General features: G+C 37.6%; 1 protein-coding gene across 4 annotated transcripts in view; it reads left to right on the forward strand.

The window, feature by feature from the left end:
• GRIN2A (glutamate ionotropic receptor NMDA type subunit 2A) overlaps positions 1-18,275 on the forward strand; it is a 165,130-nt gene that overhangs the window by 124,490 nt on the left and 22,365 nt on the right. For all 4 annotated transcript variants that reach the window (XM_069870506.1, XM_069870508.1, XM_069870507.1 and 1 more), the window contains exon 11: positions 5,832-5,992. In XM_069870506.1, coding sequence (XP_069726607.1) covers positions 5,832-5,992 — 161 coding nt within the window. The remainder of the gene's footprint in view (positions 1-5,831; positions 5,993-18,275) is intronic.

Here is an 18,275-nt window from a genome sequence, read left to right on the forward strand (position 1 = left end):
AAGTGATACATTTGTCTGTGATGTTTGAATATTTTTCTTGTATAAAATGGCAAGAGTAAATAAGAAAATAAATAGATGAGAAAATTTGGGTGACTGTTATCATGTTGAAGTGAGATGTAAATTACATATGATAACATGCAGAAACTTGATGTGTCTATGGAAGGCTCCTTCCTAATACAAGAAATTTAGCAAGAATCTCACTTTAAGCAGTAGACTCTATTTCACTTAAACCCTACTCAAGTTTCACTAAATGACAAACCATAAATGTGCTTAATTTTCATATTGTTCTAGCCTGAATGAATTCTCTTCTGTTGCAAGTATACTTCCCAGATTTTTGTACTTGTGAATTTTAATCAACAGCCTTATAAATCAGAAACCAAGCAATTGCTTCTTTTTTATTTCATTTGAGTCACTGCTTTGTAATAGTGATATTGCATGGAGGGGTTGAAGTCCATTTGCAAAATTATTGTTGTGATAGATATGCGCAAAATACATGAAGGGCGTGCTGTTTTCAAGTTTGTGCCCAGTTGTTTTAAAATGAAACTAAATATTGACCTTAAGAAGTAATATTTAAATAGAGTTTAGCACAGGGGAGAACTTCACAAGGGATTTCTTACAAAGAACAGAAAATAAATTTAAAAGAAGGGAACAGCTCAGATAGCCTGGTGTCTGTTTAACAGCCTTTTTATGACCAGCCTTTGATTGATCTCCTAAAGTATCAAAGCATGAACTGCAGACACGGGCTAGAGGAAAGACAGATAAAAGAAACAAAAACTTATATTTTGTTTTTGTTAAGTTGTGTTGTCACACCACCTTTGAAAGAGTATGAAGACTGTTAAATATACCTCTATTTTAAGATTGTATTCTTAGTGAGAGACAGATAAAAGGTATTCTTGTCTTGAGGGTGAAAAAAAAAAGATTTCAGAAATAGCTTTCTCCTGTTTGTGATGAAGGCCAGAGTGTTTTCCTGAGAGGGTTTGGTTCTGGGATGATTTGGCTTGTAGGTGGCACAGCACTTGTACATTTGGGTCTGCCAGTGCACCCTTATCATCCTCTTTAAGCTGGCCCTTTGCCTCTCTCACCTGTGGGCTAGAAAGTGTCAGTATTTGTTCTGTAGCTTTTGGCTATTAACTTCCTTATTTTTGTAATTTTTCTATTCTCTCTGCTAAGTAGAATTTTATTTCCACAAAAAACAAATAGAAAATAGACAAATACTCAAATCAGAAAATGCCGTCTGTTTTTGTGTGGTCAGCTGATCATTTATTTGATCTGCCATCTTAGTTTTTATTTTACAGTTCTTCAAATTTTGCCTGAAGCCTACAGAGATAAATCAGGGGATCCATGCCTTTTTTGATTAAATTAAACAAGCCAGAAGTTCGGAAAAGCAATGATGTATTTTGAAACATTCTTCTTGTCATACACAGCTTTTGTCTTCTCTAAAATCCTGAGATTTCTTGGATTTTAAAAATTCAAGTAATCAAGGATAATTTTTGGAAATGTAACCTGATTGATGTTAAATTATTTTTCCTTCCCTTTTTGTTGCTGCAATGTTGTTAGTAGGAGAACAGTTGAGGAATTTCCAACAATTGTATTGTTGTTCAGTAGAGAACTCTGACCCTTGCCGCATGCGAAACATTAAAAGGCAAAGGCCGATGAGAAGGGACAGAAGTATGGATAAAATTAATTTTAAATAAGTAATATCTAGACATTCAATATATTTTGAAAAAAGCTCCAAACTTCTGGGCTGGTAAATCAATTTACCATTCTTCCCCTCAGCTGTTTTTCCTGCTGCCACTGAAGAGTCGTGCACTTTTGTCTGTGTTGTATTGTGAATAGAATCAAGTACTCCCAATTAGAGATACTGGGATATCTCAATCCAGCTCTGTATATGATAGACTATAGAGATGACGACTGCTCTCTCTAAACAGTCATCCCTGACCCTCAGCATTCAATGCTTTCCCGCTCAGGAAATGTATTACACTCTAGCATCTGGTTCACTAGGTTTTCTGAACATGTGATAATGTGCTATTTACCCTACTTTGCTTTAAGACCTCTTGATAGTTTCCTCAACTTTCATAATCTTGCTAATGAATTTCTGAATGCCGTGTCTTCTATGCATCACCCAGAAATACATGGCACGGCATGTACTGCAGTTACTAGGGTTAGGTGTTCACAAACTCAAATGATTCAGAAAATGAGAAGAAAATTACATTTTCACATTCATGCATATGTAAAAGATTTTTAAAAGCTCTGTGTCCATAAAACGGTACAGAAAATGAGTCTGTAAGTATCCAGCAAAGCCAGCACTTGCTACTTTTGGAACCATTTATGTATTTTTCTTGTAAATAAAGAGAGGCAGTTTTACAAAGGGAGAGTAGGGAGCACTGGGCAGAATTGTCCTGCAAAGTGTTTATCTGCTGTGATTACTTCAAACAGTCACGTTTTAACAAATGGCCCATGTGCCCGTGGTCTGTGGGATTATCTTCAGTCTTGATAGGAAGCCTTAATTATGCCATTTGAGGTTCCTTATTTTTACAAGATTCATAGCATTCTTGTAACCTTGACTTTATATTTTTGTTCAGTACGATGTCACTGGGTCTGTAGTTACTTAGAGATATGTCTGTGTCAAAACAGAGCAGGCTGAGGTCAAAAGGCAACATGAGTGATGGGGTAGTTAAGGTGACCCTCTTACCCCAATCCATCTCTCCACTTCAGTATCAGACATTTACAGTACTTTTTGAGGGTTGTCAGGCATAGATATTGACTGCATTTCTGTAACTGATGGTTATAATAATAGTCTTGAAATTATTAATAGCTATATTTTTCAAAGAGCAGAAATCACTGTTTCCCATCCCGTGGAAGAAGAAAGGAGAGAGTTCAAATATGAGTGTTTTTCTATTACTCCAAGCCAGTCATAATTCCTGTTAAAATTTGTGTTAGCACAGGGAGATTATGTGTTATTTTCTACTATTTTAGTAATATTTTCCGTATTCCTTAAAATTCTCCAGAACTGTAACAACTGCACTTAATACCGGACTTTTCAGGCGAGCATGCAGGTCTTCAGATTTAAGTCTGTATTTAAGGATTGTGAAAGATCACTTTAACAACTTAATGAAGTTGACAGTTTTATTAAGGCATATAGGTAAAACAAAATGAAGGCAAAGGGTTGGGGTTTTGTTGCCATGTGCCTCAGTTCTAGCAGCTGGCAGAGCATAGGGAAAAAACAAATCGGTTAGTCTTCTGAAGAAAGGTGGGTCTTTCCACAATTATGATTCAAGGAGGGGTCTTGTGCATTTGACTTAAGGACTTTATTAATGATTGAATAAAAAATAAGCATTTCAGAAAGTGTCTAGGAAGAAAATTGCTTCCTAGCAGACACAATATATTTTATTTCCTGTTCGGGGTTCAGGGAAAGTGAGCACATATAGAGACTTGATGCTTTATTTCTGTCTTGTCTCATGCCTGCCACACAGATCTTTGCTGCAGTCACAGAGCCTATATGCTTCTCTGGGACATGTCAGTTCACGGAATATAGGTTTAAAATTATTGGTGAGAACTTTATACACTTTAGATATAAGTGCATGGTTAGTAAAAAGATTTAAACCCTTTTCTTTCATCTTTACAAGTTGTAGGCAGTAGTAGCAGACAATAGTTTGAAAAATATGATCTCCTTGTGACTGTTAAAATTCATTGGTTGGGTGTCTTGTGCCAAGAAATTCCAGTCTGTGGAGGGTGTTCATCTGCTTTATATCTCTCTGATCTTTGAATGAACTAGTAGTTTTTATTGATCTCTGCTGTCTTGCAGAAATATTTTTGTTCCATGAATGATTGGTTTGGGACAGGCACCTGAATTCCTTCAGGTACTCCCAATGTCTTAAACTTAAAAGAATGTTCTTGAAAAGACAATACTCAGAAACAAAGTCCATTTTGAAATTGCCAGTATATTGCACCATAATCTCCCTGTTCCCCGAGCTGCCCTGCAGTACCTCAGGATTAGGAATTAAGATTGCAAAATGTTCACCACAGCTGAATTTTCAAAAAATGTCAGCTGTATGAGCAGCGTCGATTTTTACGGGTCTTGAAAACAACATCGACTCTTTAATTATTTTTCCAGTTCTATTGACTGGAAAATTGTATACAGATATTGGGAGATATTGGAAGCCATCTAACTACTTCAAGGATTCATTATCTGTAGATTTACAGAAAGTCAATAGCAAGCCACATCTGTATCAGTAGAATCTCTGGACATAAAATTAAGAGCAGGGTTTGTTTCAGTGTTGCATAATAAACTCTGAAAAGGAGATAGTAAATATAGACTATGAACCACGACTAGCACACAGTGTAATTTTGGTGCATGGGTCAATTAGTATGTGTGAAGTAGTAGCAAAGTAATAATTTAAACAGTAAAGCTGTGAACAGGGAAAATGAGAAAAGTAAGACATCTGTTAGCTAAACGAATAGAGAAAAATAGAGTTCATGCCTTTATGCTTTGTCAAAATATGCTTAATTAAAATGAAGCATTTAATTGTAGTTCTGTAACATGAAAATATTGTTACAGCAATAATTTCACAGTTAAGGTCTGATGGAATTGAAAATACTCCCAGTTTTTAATAAGCCTGTTTATATTCTCTTTGCAAATTGGCACTGGATCTTTGGAATTCTTGACACCCTGAGACCAAACTATGAAAAGAGAAGTATTACACCTGTAGCCCAAAGGAAGCAGCAGCTATATGAATATTAGCTGTCTCTTGCTGCACGTGGCATATAGATTGCTCTTCAAATTTCAACATTAAAAATAGTTCATTTTACCCTGGAATTAATGGGTAACTGCTTTTATCAATGCTCAACTGAATTTCTTCATTGGCCAATAGTTCCTCTAATTTAAGTGGCCTTTTTAATTTATTTCTTCAAGAAATGTTTTAACTTAATCTTAAAGCATCACTTGGTATGTAAAGGGAATTATTGAAAAGGCACATTTAAATTTTTCTGGTCTGTTAGCAAAAGTTTATGTGAGATTATCTGAATGAATTCCAAATCTGAAACCTGAGTGCTATTCCTTTGTGAATATTCCCTGGTTTGCTTGTCTGTGCTGATGCAATAGTGATATAGAGGGTAAAATTGTAGAATGAACCTATATGCCATCAAGCCAGCTTTAAATTGTAGGAATAAATAGGGACTAGGATTATAGATGTGAGAGCTCCAGAAGCCCTTTTGTAGCTGCTCAGCCCCTGGGAAAGATTGGAGAACTTTTATTCCCCCTGAATCGCAGTGGTGGAAGGAAAACCAGCCGTCACCCCAGTCCTCCCTACATGCAAACTTCGTGCAATCAGCTGCACCCCTCTGGGAGCAGGACATTAGGTTCCCTGTCAAGTAGTGCAAATGATCCTTTTGCCTTCTTTGTGTGGGGACCCACAATGTCTCAACTGAGATGTAAATGTGAAATGACTATCGACAAAACACTGTTTTCTTTCGATTGCTGTTTACCAGTGCGTCTGCTTGTAGTTTGGGTTCCCTAGGGAGACGTTGGCAGATGAAGAGCATCTTTGAGTATCTCTATTCCAGCTTCTGCTGTCCTGCATATGACAATGCATGGGAGAAGGTCACATTAGAGTGACAAAATTGAGCTGTTTTTACTTTGGATGTAGATGTTTCTCTTAAGTTCAGTCAGTGTGAAGGCACAGTTTCGGGTATAACGCAGCCGAATTAACCCACAGCATTTGTCTAGAAGAAATCTGGGGCAGCTTATACAACTTCTGATTTTTCCAACCTGAAATTGCCCTTCTTCACATTTTGGATGCCTGAAACAATTTGTTTTTCCCTTTTCTCTCTAGTTTCAAAGGCCTTATGATTATTCACCTCCTTTTCGGTTTGGAACAGTCCCAAATGGAAGCACTGAGAGGAATATCAGAAACAACTACCCTGATATGCACCTTTACATGACGAAGTATAATCAGAAAGGAGTTGAAGATGCCTTGGTCAGCTTGAAAACTGGGTAAGCTTTTTCCATCAAGACTTTGCAGAAGTCTGATGGATCTGTACTACCGTGATAGTGAACAGACTGATGTCAGGCATGCTGTGTAGTACATAGGTCTTTTTTTCTTTTCAACTGCACTGTATGGATATCAGAAAGGAAAATGATTGCCTGTGATTTGTATGACTATCTTAAAATTGCATGGGAGCTTTGATGTCCTAAATAAAATAGATTCAGAGTGCAGAATTACCATTTCTCAAATATAAAGATACATGGTACAGATAGACCTGGATTTGGGTTGGGGCTCAACACAGAATATGATGTTCTGTACAATCCCTTGTCACTTTTGCAGAACTCTCTCTCATAGGAATAAGCCCTTTGTAAGGTGAATTTCTTTCAAAGCTTATTTGTCTGTCCAGTGTGCAGCCTCTTGTTATTTCTTTTCAACCTTCCATCCATTTGGTATGCTTTTAGGTCCACTCGTACATTTTCTTCCTTCCTCTAATTAGCATGGCCCTGTACATTCACTGTCACATCCAAAATATTGACTTTGATCTTTGTAAAATCTGTTCAGATGAGTTATCTCAAGTGTACTATCTGATCCTGCTTCTGGCAATCTTGGTAAATGTTCTGTAAATTATTTTTGTCCTTCTTCCTTGAGATCTGAGATATAGCCTTGAGTGCTACCATCTATCCTTTTCTGTCTCTGAATTCAGAGACTGAATTCAGGACAAAGAGACTGAATTTTCATTCTTAATCCTTGAGAGGTATGAGAGTGCCTCACTACTTGTATTAGTATTCATCTTGGTAACAGGAACAGGCCAGTTCTAGTAATCTTTTCTAAACATATAGCTAGATAATAACTTGTATTTTTGTTAATAATACTGGATTAGAATAGTCACAATTAATCAATATTTTTTTTAGGTTTCTTTTGGTTTGAAGTGGGAAGGCTGAGGTACCCATAGTGTTTTTGAGTACCTCTGCTCAGTGGCTGTTTGAAGGCACATTTTGCCTGCTAGTATTTATGGTGAACACGGGGCACTTTTCTTCCTATACTAAATTAAGCTGTTACTTTTGGTTCTTTTTTGGGAACTGCTTGTCATTCTAATTTTTACTCTCCTTCTCCCAAACATGTGGGGGTTTGTAACATATTTCTTAAAAAAAAACCCTCAAGTCCCCACAACTCTCCTTAGAGTGCAGGTTCCTTTCTTTAAAAAGTTACCCTTCTTACTGTTTCCTTCTCTGCCATCTCTATGTTGCTGTTTCTCTCTGTCATCAGTTCTCAAGAAATTCTCAGCTGGCATTTCTCAAGCACAGTTTGTCCCATCCTAAGATAGACATGCGACATAACGTGAGATGAACCTTACTAACCCAAGGTCTTCCAAACTGCAGGAAGAGCTCCTGCTCTGACTCAGCCTGTGCACATTATATTTCCTGGATGACAGCTAAATTATGCATTATAGATAGTCAGCTGAATGCTACCATTCCTCCTGTGAATTTTTAAAGAAGCTACCCTTAATTTCAGCCATAGCTAGGGCTTGCACAGTTGGGTGGATAGTTTATTTTGGGAATGTATATTCCTTGAAATTTTCACCAAGCATTTGTGCTACTGAAAGCTCTGAAAAAAACCTGGTCTTCCCTTTAAAACCAAGCCACTTGTGAGACACTTAAGCATGAAGAGGAGGGGATTACCTGACTGCAGGGGAGTTCAGGTCGTTCACCAAAACTCAGGCTGGCTGCTCTTGTGCCAGCTGCTGCTCTTCCCCAAAAGCTTTAGTCCTTTTGACAGCATAAGCTATTCATTTTTTATAGATTTATTTTTCCCCCACTGAAATTCCTTTCCTGTTCTAAGTGATTTCTTAGTGTGGACATCCCCACAGGTGTCTACCTTGCTCCCCTTGACTGACAGTTCTGTAGCAGATGGTGCAAATAAGCTGCCATGTGCGGTGTTTTCTGGATCAATATAAGTAACTGCTACATACAGCTGTGCTCTTTAGTATTTTGTCTCATGGCACCTAGAAGGATTAAGCAGCATGCCATCAGCTGCTCAAGTTTCCTACAACAGAAGTGTCACTTTGTGTTTGTTTATATCACAGGTTTGGACATTCGAGCAGGAGAGTAGTGTCAGGAGGGCTTACATATTTTCTGTCTTCATTTTCTGCAGTACAAGATCTGTGCAAAAACCCAATCAATGATGCAGTTGTGGGCAGTAAACTCAGTTACAGATCTAGCAGCATGATTGTGGCTTCTTTTTGCCTTTCTCTCTGGAAAGATGTTTGCATTTAGGTGAGAAACCGATCAGGCTTTGTCATCCTAATCTGTCACTTGCACCGTGGGTCTACCCAGAATTTCTTTTTGCCAAGGCCTTTGCCAGGAAGCCTGGACCAAAATACCCAGCTCTTTTGTGTTTTCATCTTTGAGAGGTGAAGCTACTAGTGTTTCAAAAATTAACTTACAAGGAAAGCAACTACATTTGGGTTTTTTAATTGGAACAAATGACTTCACTACCTGGGCAATAGGCTTGGACCTACCTTACTCAATTAGCATCCAAAATGATTAAGATCATTCTAGAAAGGAATCAACTGGGAAATGCTGCAAATCAAAATGGAAATGAGATTTTTGCTTTAGACTGACATTGATGTTATATCTACTTCAAGTGAATCCCCATTGCAGCTTGCTCATGAAGGTTTGTTGCTATCAATGGTGAAGGCAAATTTATCAGCTACGTTGGCTTTTCCCCTTTGATAAGAAGATTAACTTTTGTTTCTAAAAGTATTTAAAAAAATAGTCTCAGTACTACTTACCTCACATCAGCAGTGTCTTATTTCTGAGATTCACAGATAGAGTTCTCACCTCTTGTAAGATTATTTGAACAAACAGTAGAACTTTCTGTACTCCATTTATTAATTAAAAGAATCAGTCTTCAATCAGGCCTCTTAAAAGAGAGTGAAATTCATGCATGTTGTTATTAAAGTGCTACTTAATATTTTTCAAAATTGCAAAATATTGGTCCTGCTTCAATGCAATTTGGTACTGAAAGTAATCACTATCTTACGAGCTTGTCAAAACAGGTACTGGTGTTTGTCCCTAAATTTTATGCATAGAAGGGATCAGCTGAACCACATGTGATGCGCTACCTGCAGAGCTTCAGATTGCTCATTAGGCAAGACCGAGCCGTTCAGGAATTCTCCAGAGCTTTTTGTTCATTTTTGTTAATGAAAACAGAAATGGCAGTTATTTTCCTGAGCGTTATTTAGAAAAGTCTGAGACATTAGCTAATGTGTTCTTGGTAGGTGAAGTCCTGCTCTGTGGCTCCTCAGTGTTTTTTATATGTTTATTGATCAAATAAAGTTCTAAAGTGCATCACAAGCATTTCTGTTGCGTTTAATTGATCTACATTTCTAGAACCCTCTGTACCAGAGACAGATCCTATTGATTTTGCTTCTTGAAGAGAGAATAAGTGTTCGAATAGGAAGTAGTTAATTGTTGTCTTATGTTTACAGTGGCTGTTCGTGTTTGTTTACTGCTGTTTGCCTTGCTATGTTTTTCCAGAAGAGGTTGTAGTTAAAGACTGCTGTCTTTTTGCAAGCAAAACAGCCTTACCTGTGGTAAACCTTTGGTTGTACCAGCTCATGGCTGTTGAGCTTGCATGAGTGTTTCTCTGCGTATGAGTGTTCTGCTGCTGTAAAATTGTCAAGAGGAGAAAATGCAATAACAATAAACAGGAAGTGCATTTCGTGCTCTCACCTTTGCTCCAGCACGTTGACACTCGAATACTGGGTGGGATTTAATTGCTAATGGCTGAAATGAGAAAATGTAATTGTGAGAGTCTCCTCTTACTATAAAGACAAAGTGGGAAACTTGCACTTATTTATTGCCCATCACTGGTGAACCCATCTAGTTTTTCTTCACTTCCTTAATTTTCCTGGGTATGAGGACTGCAGCTGAGTATCATGCGGTGAATATCTCATCTCAAGAAAAGAGATGGTCTGACTGATGCTATGTTATGGTAGCATATTGATGTGAGGACTTTATTTCAGTTTCATTGCAAAAAGCTGAGAATGTAACTTGTTTCAAGGAAACTGCAGTTATGATTCCCTCGTGTTCCACAGGCAAGCAGCCCCTTGTTGTACAGCTGCAGATTCCCTCACTGTTGTAAGTGATTTTCAGTTTTTATTTACAGCCACAGCTGTGACCATCTATTCAGGATTTGATGCTGAAGTTTACTTGGGACTCCATCTGCCTTCCTGTTGAAGATTGCTATGCTTGGTAGTTCATACACATTAAGTTTAATATCTTATTCCCTAGTAATCTATGGCATACTGGTGGAAATACAGAGCCACTCGGAAAGAATGCTGTGATGACAGCATTTCTGCACTGTCAGAGCCTCAGCAGATATAGCCTCAGATACAGTGAACTGTCAAATTTGAGCTCTCTCCAAGAAGATGCTATTAGCCTGCAGGCGTGTCCTGAGCTGCTAGTCGCTTTGATAGGAACGTGTAATGATTCTATTCCTCAGCAGTTTTAATAACAAATAATAATATTAGAAGAAACACCTGAAAGTATCTAACTGAACAGTGTGGATGGCATAATAAGTTATTTCCTCTCTGCAAGCACACTCTCCCATGTGAAAACAACAATATGCTTATTAATTTTTTTAGAATCCAATGGTACTAAGCAGAGAAGGTACAAGAAAAGACCGTAGAGGGCTTTAATGCCCTTTTAACCCTCAGTCTTTGAATTTATTGGGCTGAATTGTATTTTCATTGTGCTTACAGTGCTTATAAACTATGTCCAATTCACAGCTTTGCACACGCTGTTATTGGCTGAACAGATACAAGCTGGTCAGAGGCTGTGCTGGCAGCACGTCCTTATGTTAATTAGGTCTGTCCATTAAAGTTGTGGTCTGCCTACAGTAAAAAAACCAAACCAAACTTACCTTTCAGGCAGCCAGCTGACATCTCCACTTGGATGAAAAACCAATTTCAGTATTTTTTGCAGTGTTTTCTATGTATTTTTACAGAAAAAATGTCATAAAAAATTTCATCAAAGGAAAAGCTTTCTAATTTTTATTCCTTGTGGTTCATACCTTTTCACCTAAAAAGAGGAGGTAAAACTATGAGAGAAATTATCTGTTTGAGAGAAAAATTATAAATTTTAATCTTTCATGAAATGCACGAGTTCATCATTCTTCTGGGCAGATAATAACACCTTGCAACTGGAACTCAAAGAAATTATCAGCAGACATACATTTTTAAGCTTTTAATCTAGTGGCTCTATATTTTTTACTCTTTCTGATTGACAACACCTTTCAGTATTTGTAATTGAGAATATTCATTCCTTTCTTGGACTTATAACGTTACAGTACATATAGCAATTCTTTTACTGAATTTTTAAGAAATTATCAAAGGTCGTTGACTGAACTGTGTTTGAGGGAGAAATGGAAAGGTCAGTGGGGCAGCGTGGCATATCTGTAGTTGATAATTTATTGCTTGCAACACTTCTGGATGCCTGTTATTATACATGAAGAAGAAATTCTGCTGGAGACATCTTTAGCAGAAGCACTTCTTTATGTAACTGAATTTAAAAATAATGTTCTCCTCTTTCAAAGTGTCTTTCACAGTGTGGAAGCCTTAGAGATCTTTTGGGATACTCAAAATATGCCAATTTTAAGAACTGAATCTGAAACTTTGTTTATTAACATGTGATTGTAAAAATATTTTCCTGAGTCTGGATATGCTGTTGCTACAACAAAACTTATAACCTAAGATAGGAATTAGGCTTTTTATTTTTTTAATAAAGGAAAGTACTGAGTGATGAATCCAATTTATATCTCTAAATGTTGTTTCATTAAGGAGAAATGTTTCAGAGAATTACTGTCCATATTTTCATCAGAACTATAGGATACCAATTTAAAAGATTTTTGTCAAACCCTGAAAGAGCAAATTATTGTGCCAGGTGATTATTCCTTTAAAGGGGTGATAAATCCCAAATGCAAATGTGTGGCATAAGATGAGAAATTAATATTTCAGATAATTCACTGTCAACGGTACTTGTAACTAATGGACAGGAATATAAAATAGCCTAAAGGACTAATTTAACTAGCTCCTGGATTGCTCTACTTTGGTACAAAGCACCTGCTAGACCATTTTTCAGGGTATAACTTTTTGGAGACTGACATTTAGAAGCGTCCATTTCTGCAGCTGGTCCGAAAGACAAAATAAAAAATTCAATAGAGCTGTGAGACAGGGCTATGGGAGCTCCTTGGAAAAAAAGTGACACTGAACGTTAATTTTCTCAGACAAATGAAACCTGAAACCAAGCCAGACCACATCTGAAGCACTGATGACTTCAGGCAACTTTTGCCATGAATCCTATATGGAGTATCATATTTTATGCCTGCATACTTTTTGCCTCATATCTGGAGTGGAAATAGAGGTGTGAAATCCTTTTAGAGTTTGTTTTTCAGTAGCACTCTTTAGTGCTGATGAGGTGGAATTATCACAACTGTAGACCACTGATGATTACTTTTGTTTAAGTAAAAGTGAACACTGGTAGGTCTCTCCTCTTTGCTCTCTTTTCTCTCTTAGTGTCCCCTTCTGTTTCTTCTCCCTGTTTGGCACTGGTTCTTTATAAAATTAGGTAGTGATGGATAGAATATTGCATTTGTGGTGGCAGATCCCTATTTCCCCATCACTTGCCATCCCTTGAAGAAATTAATTTATTCTCATGTTTTATTTCTTCCACATGTGCTGAAAAGTCTAAATAAGTAATGGACTGGGTAGAACTTAATGTCCTGTTCTAGAGGACTTTCTGGTGGAGGTCAGTTCTTACAGGCTTTGAAGTACAGGCAAAAACTAATACTGGCCTTTAGAGGATTATTGGGATGTGAGAAGGCATTTATTGGAATGTCTGGGGAAGCTCATACCTCAATAGTTTCAAGTTATAAACAGACATCATCATGTCCTCTTAATCTGAGTCACATTTTCAGGAATTTCTTCATGGCCGTAAGATAAATACAGCTTTTTAAGAAAAAAAAAAACCTAGCCTATGACTCCTGTTCAGCTGATTCAGAGCAACTTATCTCTAGGGAAAAAAATAATAATTTTTAGTAGTTAATTTCTAATTCTTTTACTCAGTACCTAAGTGCTCTTCTTTTCTTTCTGTGAAAAAAATGTTATCTATCTCCTGTGTCCATACCACCATGTTTTAGTTTTTTAGTAGTGCAGCTATCTGTCTAATGTATTTAAATATTAAAAAGTACCTGGAAACAAAATGAATGGGTAAAAGTAGTTATATCCCATCTTACCCCTCTCCTTTTGAGAAGAAACTATTCTAAGTTTTAATGTTCATTTGATTTGGGGATGAGATCAGGTGCTTGGTGAAGTGTGCTGAATTTATCCTTCATTATGCTATTGTAACTGGGACAGAACCTTTAATCTAAAAATATATTCCCCCTACTCAACTTTTCAAATTTTGTGTTTTGATAAACTGATGCTTTGCAAGTGCTTCATTGCTTGGCTTCTGAGATTTGAAGTGGGACAATATTCCCTTGCATAAATTAATCATAAAGGCACACTAAATCTTGCATTGGTTTGTTGCTAAGGGAAATGTTACAGGGACTGGGAAGGTGGGTGGACAGAGGGGTGGCGAATGGGATCTCCTGTGAGTGAGGGGGATGAATATGCATGTTCAGGAAACCACAGCCAAGTGGTGCAGGGAGCTTCACAGTGGCTTTTCTGGCAGCCTGAGATTGCCTTGACAGGTGAGGCGAAGCCTCCACAATTTCTCATGATGGTGGTAATGTCTGTCAGAGTGTGCTCTTCTGAATTTTGTGTCTACATTTTCTATGTGAAGATTAAAGTGAGGACAGTTTGAGCTGGGAGAAAAGTTGAAAGCTCATTCCCTGCTAATGAGTTCATCATTTAACTGGGTTAAACTTTGCTAACCTGTGTTGTTGCAGGCGGGTGGTTGTTAAGTTTTCCCCTAATGAATCAGCAATGTCAAGATGTCAAGAAATCCGTCCAGTTTATGTGAACTTAAGATCTGTGTGGAACTATTTGAATATGTGATAACCGACAAACTCACTGCTAGTGATGAAGTGCCATCAGGTAGCCTGAAATGCATTTTAGTCAAAACTGGGTAAAAGAAATCATCAGTCCTTCCTGCTAAAGGTTAAATATCTGTTCCTCTTTCTCCAGCAATAACGAAGTGTCACTTTAGAGCACTTTCACTGAAGCATCCTCTTCAGAGCAGCCTTCTTTCCCTTTGATTGCTGTGTCATTCCACAGTGACCTTTTGGCTTTAGATCCCCTGGACATAGTTTGAGAGATGCACAGATGATGTTATGTCTCTCATGCACTCTTCACATACTTTCTTTTATCCGATCTGTGAATAAAGAATAGATAAAATGTAAATTACTAAATTTCTAATAGATCTGGAAATCTGTAATGTAAATACATCATATTTTAAAGTTAGTGTTTTTGCACTTGCTGCCTTCCCCACAATGGTATTGACGATCTCTGAAATATATGCTTATGTTTAATCCAGCCTTAAGTGGATACATTTTTTTGCCTAATATAAATGGTATTCTTATAGTCATGGAAGGCATCTATTCTGCAGACTATTCGCTTTGTTTTTAAAAGCAAAAAAAAAAAAAAGCTGAAAAGTAGTGTTTTATTGCAGAATGTTTTGAAAATGAGCTGTCTCTCTACAAAATTATTTCTAGGAGAAAAAGCTTTAATAAGTAAAAGTGTTCTTGATGATGGGGGTGGGGGTAAATAACATTGGAGGGCAAAGCTGTTGTTAAAAGTATTGTTTGAGGATTTACTGCCCTGCAGTCTGAGATTTGTACTAAGACAGTAATTTCAAATATTGTGTTTTCCGAAGACATGACGGGAGCCCTACAATTTATGTAATTGGTAATGAATAATTATTCTTAACTATGTAATTCACTTTCAGGTTTTCAGAACAAGCTTCAGAAGGTGCCTATTTGAGTTTAAAGGTTCTCTTCATCAAAAATCCTATGCAAGAGTCATTGCACCACAGCTGTTTACAGCAAAATGCAATCAAATAGCTGTGATGGTACACTTGGTATATTGCTTGCATTCTGGTTTTATGTAAGTCGAATCTGTGTTAGTAATAACAGACATCATTTGTCTGGCTGTGGAAAGAATGTATTTGGGGTATTAGAAAACGTAAATAAATGAGAGTGAGAAAAATTGATTCTGAAGTTAACATTCTGAATCTGACAGATGAACACTGTGCTGAATGGTACCCACTTTAGCAAGAAATTAATTCTGCTGAAGATATTGTATGTTTGGATTTACTGCAGTAGTTGAAAACTGGAAAGTGACTTCAGTCATGCTCCAATTTCTTTGATCCTCAGTGGAAACAGAATATTATTTGTTCCATAGACTCCAGTAAAATAGGAGAATGTAAGTAAACAGGTCTGCATTAGAGCTTCCCTCTCATTTTGTGAATACTGTGACACAGGTCACAGCAAGACACAGTAACTGAAACAAGTTGGTTTCTGGTGTGCTGGATTGCTGTTTGTGTCTTCAGAACTACTGAGCAGATTTCCATTTTAGATTTTTCCTCATTCGTCCATCAAGAAAACAAAATTGCTAGAGGATCATGTGGTTGGTTAAGGAAGCAAAGTGACATTTTCCAAGTGAGCTATGCTTCTGTGGTTGAGGAAGCAGCTCAATAACGGAGCATTTTCTTAATCCTGCTATTCAATTTTCATTATAGGGATTTGATGAGAAGTATGTGCCTATAATAAAGATAGGGAAAATTATAGGGGAATGTTTTCAGCTTTTCTGATATTACTTTTCTGTACCTTTTCCTCTAACTTCTATTTTCTTTACACAGGCATTTTGGAATATGTACAGCAACACTTAAGAGAATGTGTTTTTTTGCAATAGCTATTCTAATTTTTCACCTATTATTCTTCTTCGTGACTTATAAATATTTAGGTACAAGACTGTCCACATTTGTTTTTCACAGATCTCCCACTTCAAATTATTATATTCAGTAATGCTCTTTTAGGTTTGTTTAAACTATTCTAATTCATACAACTACTGATGTTCTCCTATGCTGTGTGAGCTATAATGAAATTCTCCCCACCCGCTTTCCTCTTTGTGCTTCCTAGGTAGTGAAGGACATTTGCCTTTGTAGTCTGTCATATAAATATTCCAAAATGTTTATTTTCTCTCCTGCCCAGGATTATTACAATACTTCTGAGGAAGTTTACAGACCTGCCAGTTGCTCTAATGAGTCATAACACTGTAGTCCTGTTCCTCTGCATTTATTGAAGATGTTTGGTGCATTTGGCAGTTATAAATCTTGTTTCTTGCTGCATTCCAGTTTCTATAGTTTTCTTTCATCTTTCTAATAATTCTTAGCAGTTTATTTAAACCTGCACAATGTGACAAAGTTTTTCTCCTCCTAAAGTGGTTGCAGTGAAATAACAAGTTAATAGATTCATTTTTACATGACTAAGATTTGCAAGAGGCTTTGAGCCTTTCTTGATGTGGGGTGCTGTACTCAGTGTGTGTAAGCTCTTTTACTGTATATGTGTAACTTGAATAGCAGAGTGGTCGGTCCTCAGACCAATACAAATCTTCTCAGCTCTGTAGTACAGTTGAATTTTGTGGCCACAAGACCAAAGATCCTGGGGCTTGCCAGTCCATCTGTAGAAGAAGAAGAGAAAATAGAAAAGGGTGAGCTGGAGCACAGATTGAGGCTTGCTAGTCCTGCCTTGAGAATGACAAGGATGGGTACTGCCTCCAGCAGTTGCTGCCGTGCACGCAGCCTGGATCTTTCATCAGGGCCAAGCGAAACAGCAGATGTAGCTTTCCCTACATAGAAATAGCAGGAAGGGAGATCCTCTTTGGCTCAAGCAGCCTGCTGGCCTGTGCAAATGCCTACTTTGTCTTCTTCCGGAGCTCATGCTTACTACTGTCTTTGCAAACAACTTTGAAAGGGTCAAGTTTTTGGACTTGTCCAGATTTTTGCCATCTCAGTTTTTGGAAAACCTTATTGAGGGATGTTTGAAGTTGTCTAGAATTTCTTAGAAATTCAGAGCGTCAGGAAATTCAGCTCCTAGTGATGGAAGAGTTGGGTGCCCTGGCATCTGAAAGCTTCAGTTGTGGCTTATTACTCCCTGCCCACACTGCAGGGGTACATCATGTTCTGAAGTTTTGCTTTGTGAGGAATAGCACTTCTGTAATCAGCACATGATGAAGAGATAATTAAGCCTTGAGAGGTTGTAAGATTTATGCTGGAAATGGAGAAAATATATTCTGAGTATGGGTTTGTATTTGTAGACAACAAGACTTTTTCAGGGCAATCAATTTTTTGATTTACAGTTCAGGCATTAGGCAGCAACTGGCAGCAGAGCCTTTCAGTACTCAGCATCTGTCACAAAGGTGCCTCATGTTTTTAAACTGATTTGCGTAAAGAGATTTACTGTGATCTTATAGAAGTAGTATAGAGAAAAACTTCAAAAGTAAAGCCTTCTGAACCTTCAGAACCTGCTTTCCTTGTACATACCCACTGCAGCCAATGCCAGACTTGCTGCAAAGCTGGGGAAGTGGGTCCGCAGTGAATGCATGAAGCTGTGATTGTGCCTTGTCCTTCGGTCCCAAGGTTTTACTACACTGTTCAGTAATTAAGGAGGCAAGCTGCATATGAAGAGCTTGATTTCTGAGGTAGCACAAGGATTTTGCCCTGGAGTTTTAGCAAAGATATTTTTTTTCCCCTCTGTATTTCTGACTGTGTCTGTTTTGACAAAAGAATAGCTGACTCTCTCTATTTTCTCTGTGTTTACCAGCATGTGTTTTATATGCTTACATTGCAAAACTATAAATCCCAGAATAAACAGATGACAAATTCTAGAATATGTTTTAACTTGACGGTTTGCAGCAATGTCTGTACCCCCAGAGACGAGCATTACCAAAGGCATCGACTGAGAGGGAAAGTATCCTTCCTTGCCCAAAGACAACCACGGAGGTCTAAAAGCTTGAGACTGGATTGCAGTGATTATGATAATTTTCTGCTGTAGATGGGAAATGTTGCAAGTGTCGACTTGATGATCCTGTGGGTCTTTTCCAACCTAGTGATTCTGTGATTCTGCCTTGAGAGTATTAAAACCTTTTTTTCTTTTTTTAACTTGTGCACCTACCCAAAGAACATGGATTTTTGTTCTTTCTCTCTATACAAACCGAAGATTGTTTTCAAAGTGCTGAATCAAAATACTCTATTTAGAAAACTGTCTGGTCTTGTGGTGAAGACTGCAGGC

The sequence above is a fragment of the Phaenicophaeus curvirostris genome, chromosome 16 (genome assembly GCF_032191515.1).
Source record: "Phaenicophaeus curvirostris isolate KB17595 chromosome 16, BPBGC_Pcur_1.0, whole genome shotgun sequence".
In the NCBI taxonomy this organism is placed as follows: Eukaryota; Metazoa; Chordata; class Aves; order Cuculiformes; family Cuculidae; genus Phaenicophaeus; species Phaenicophaeus curvirostris.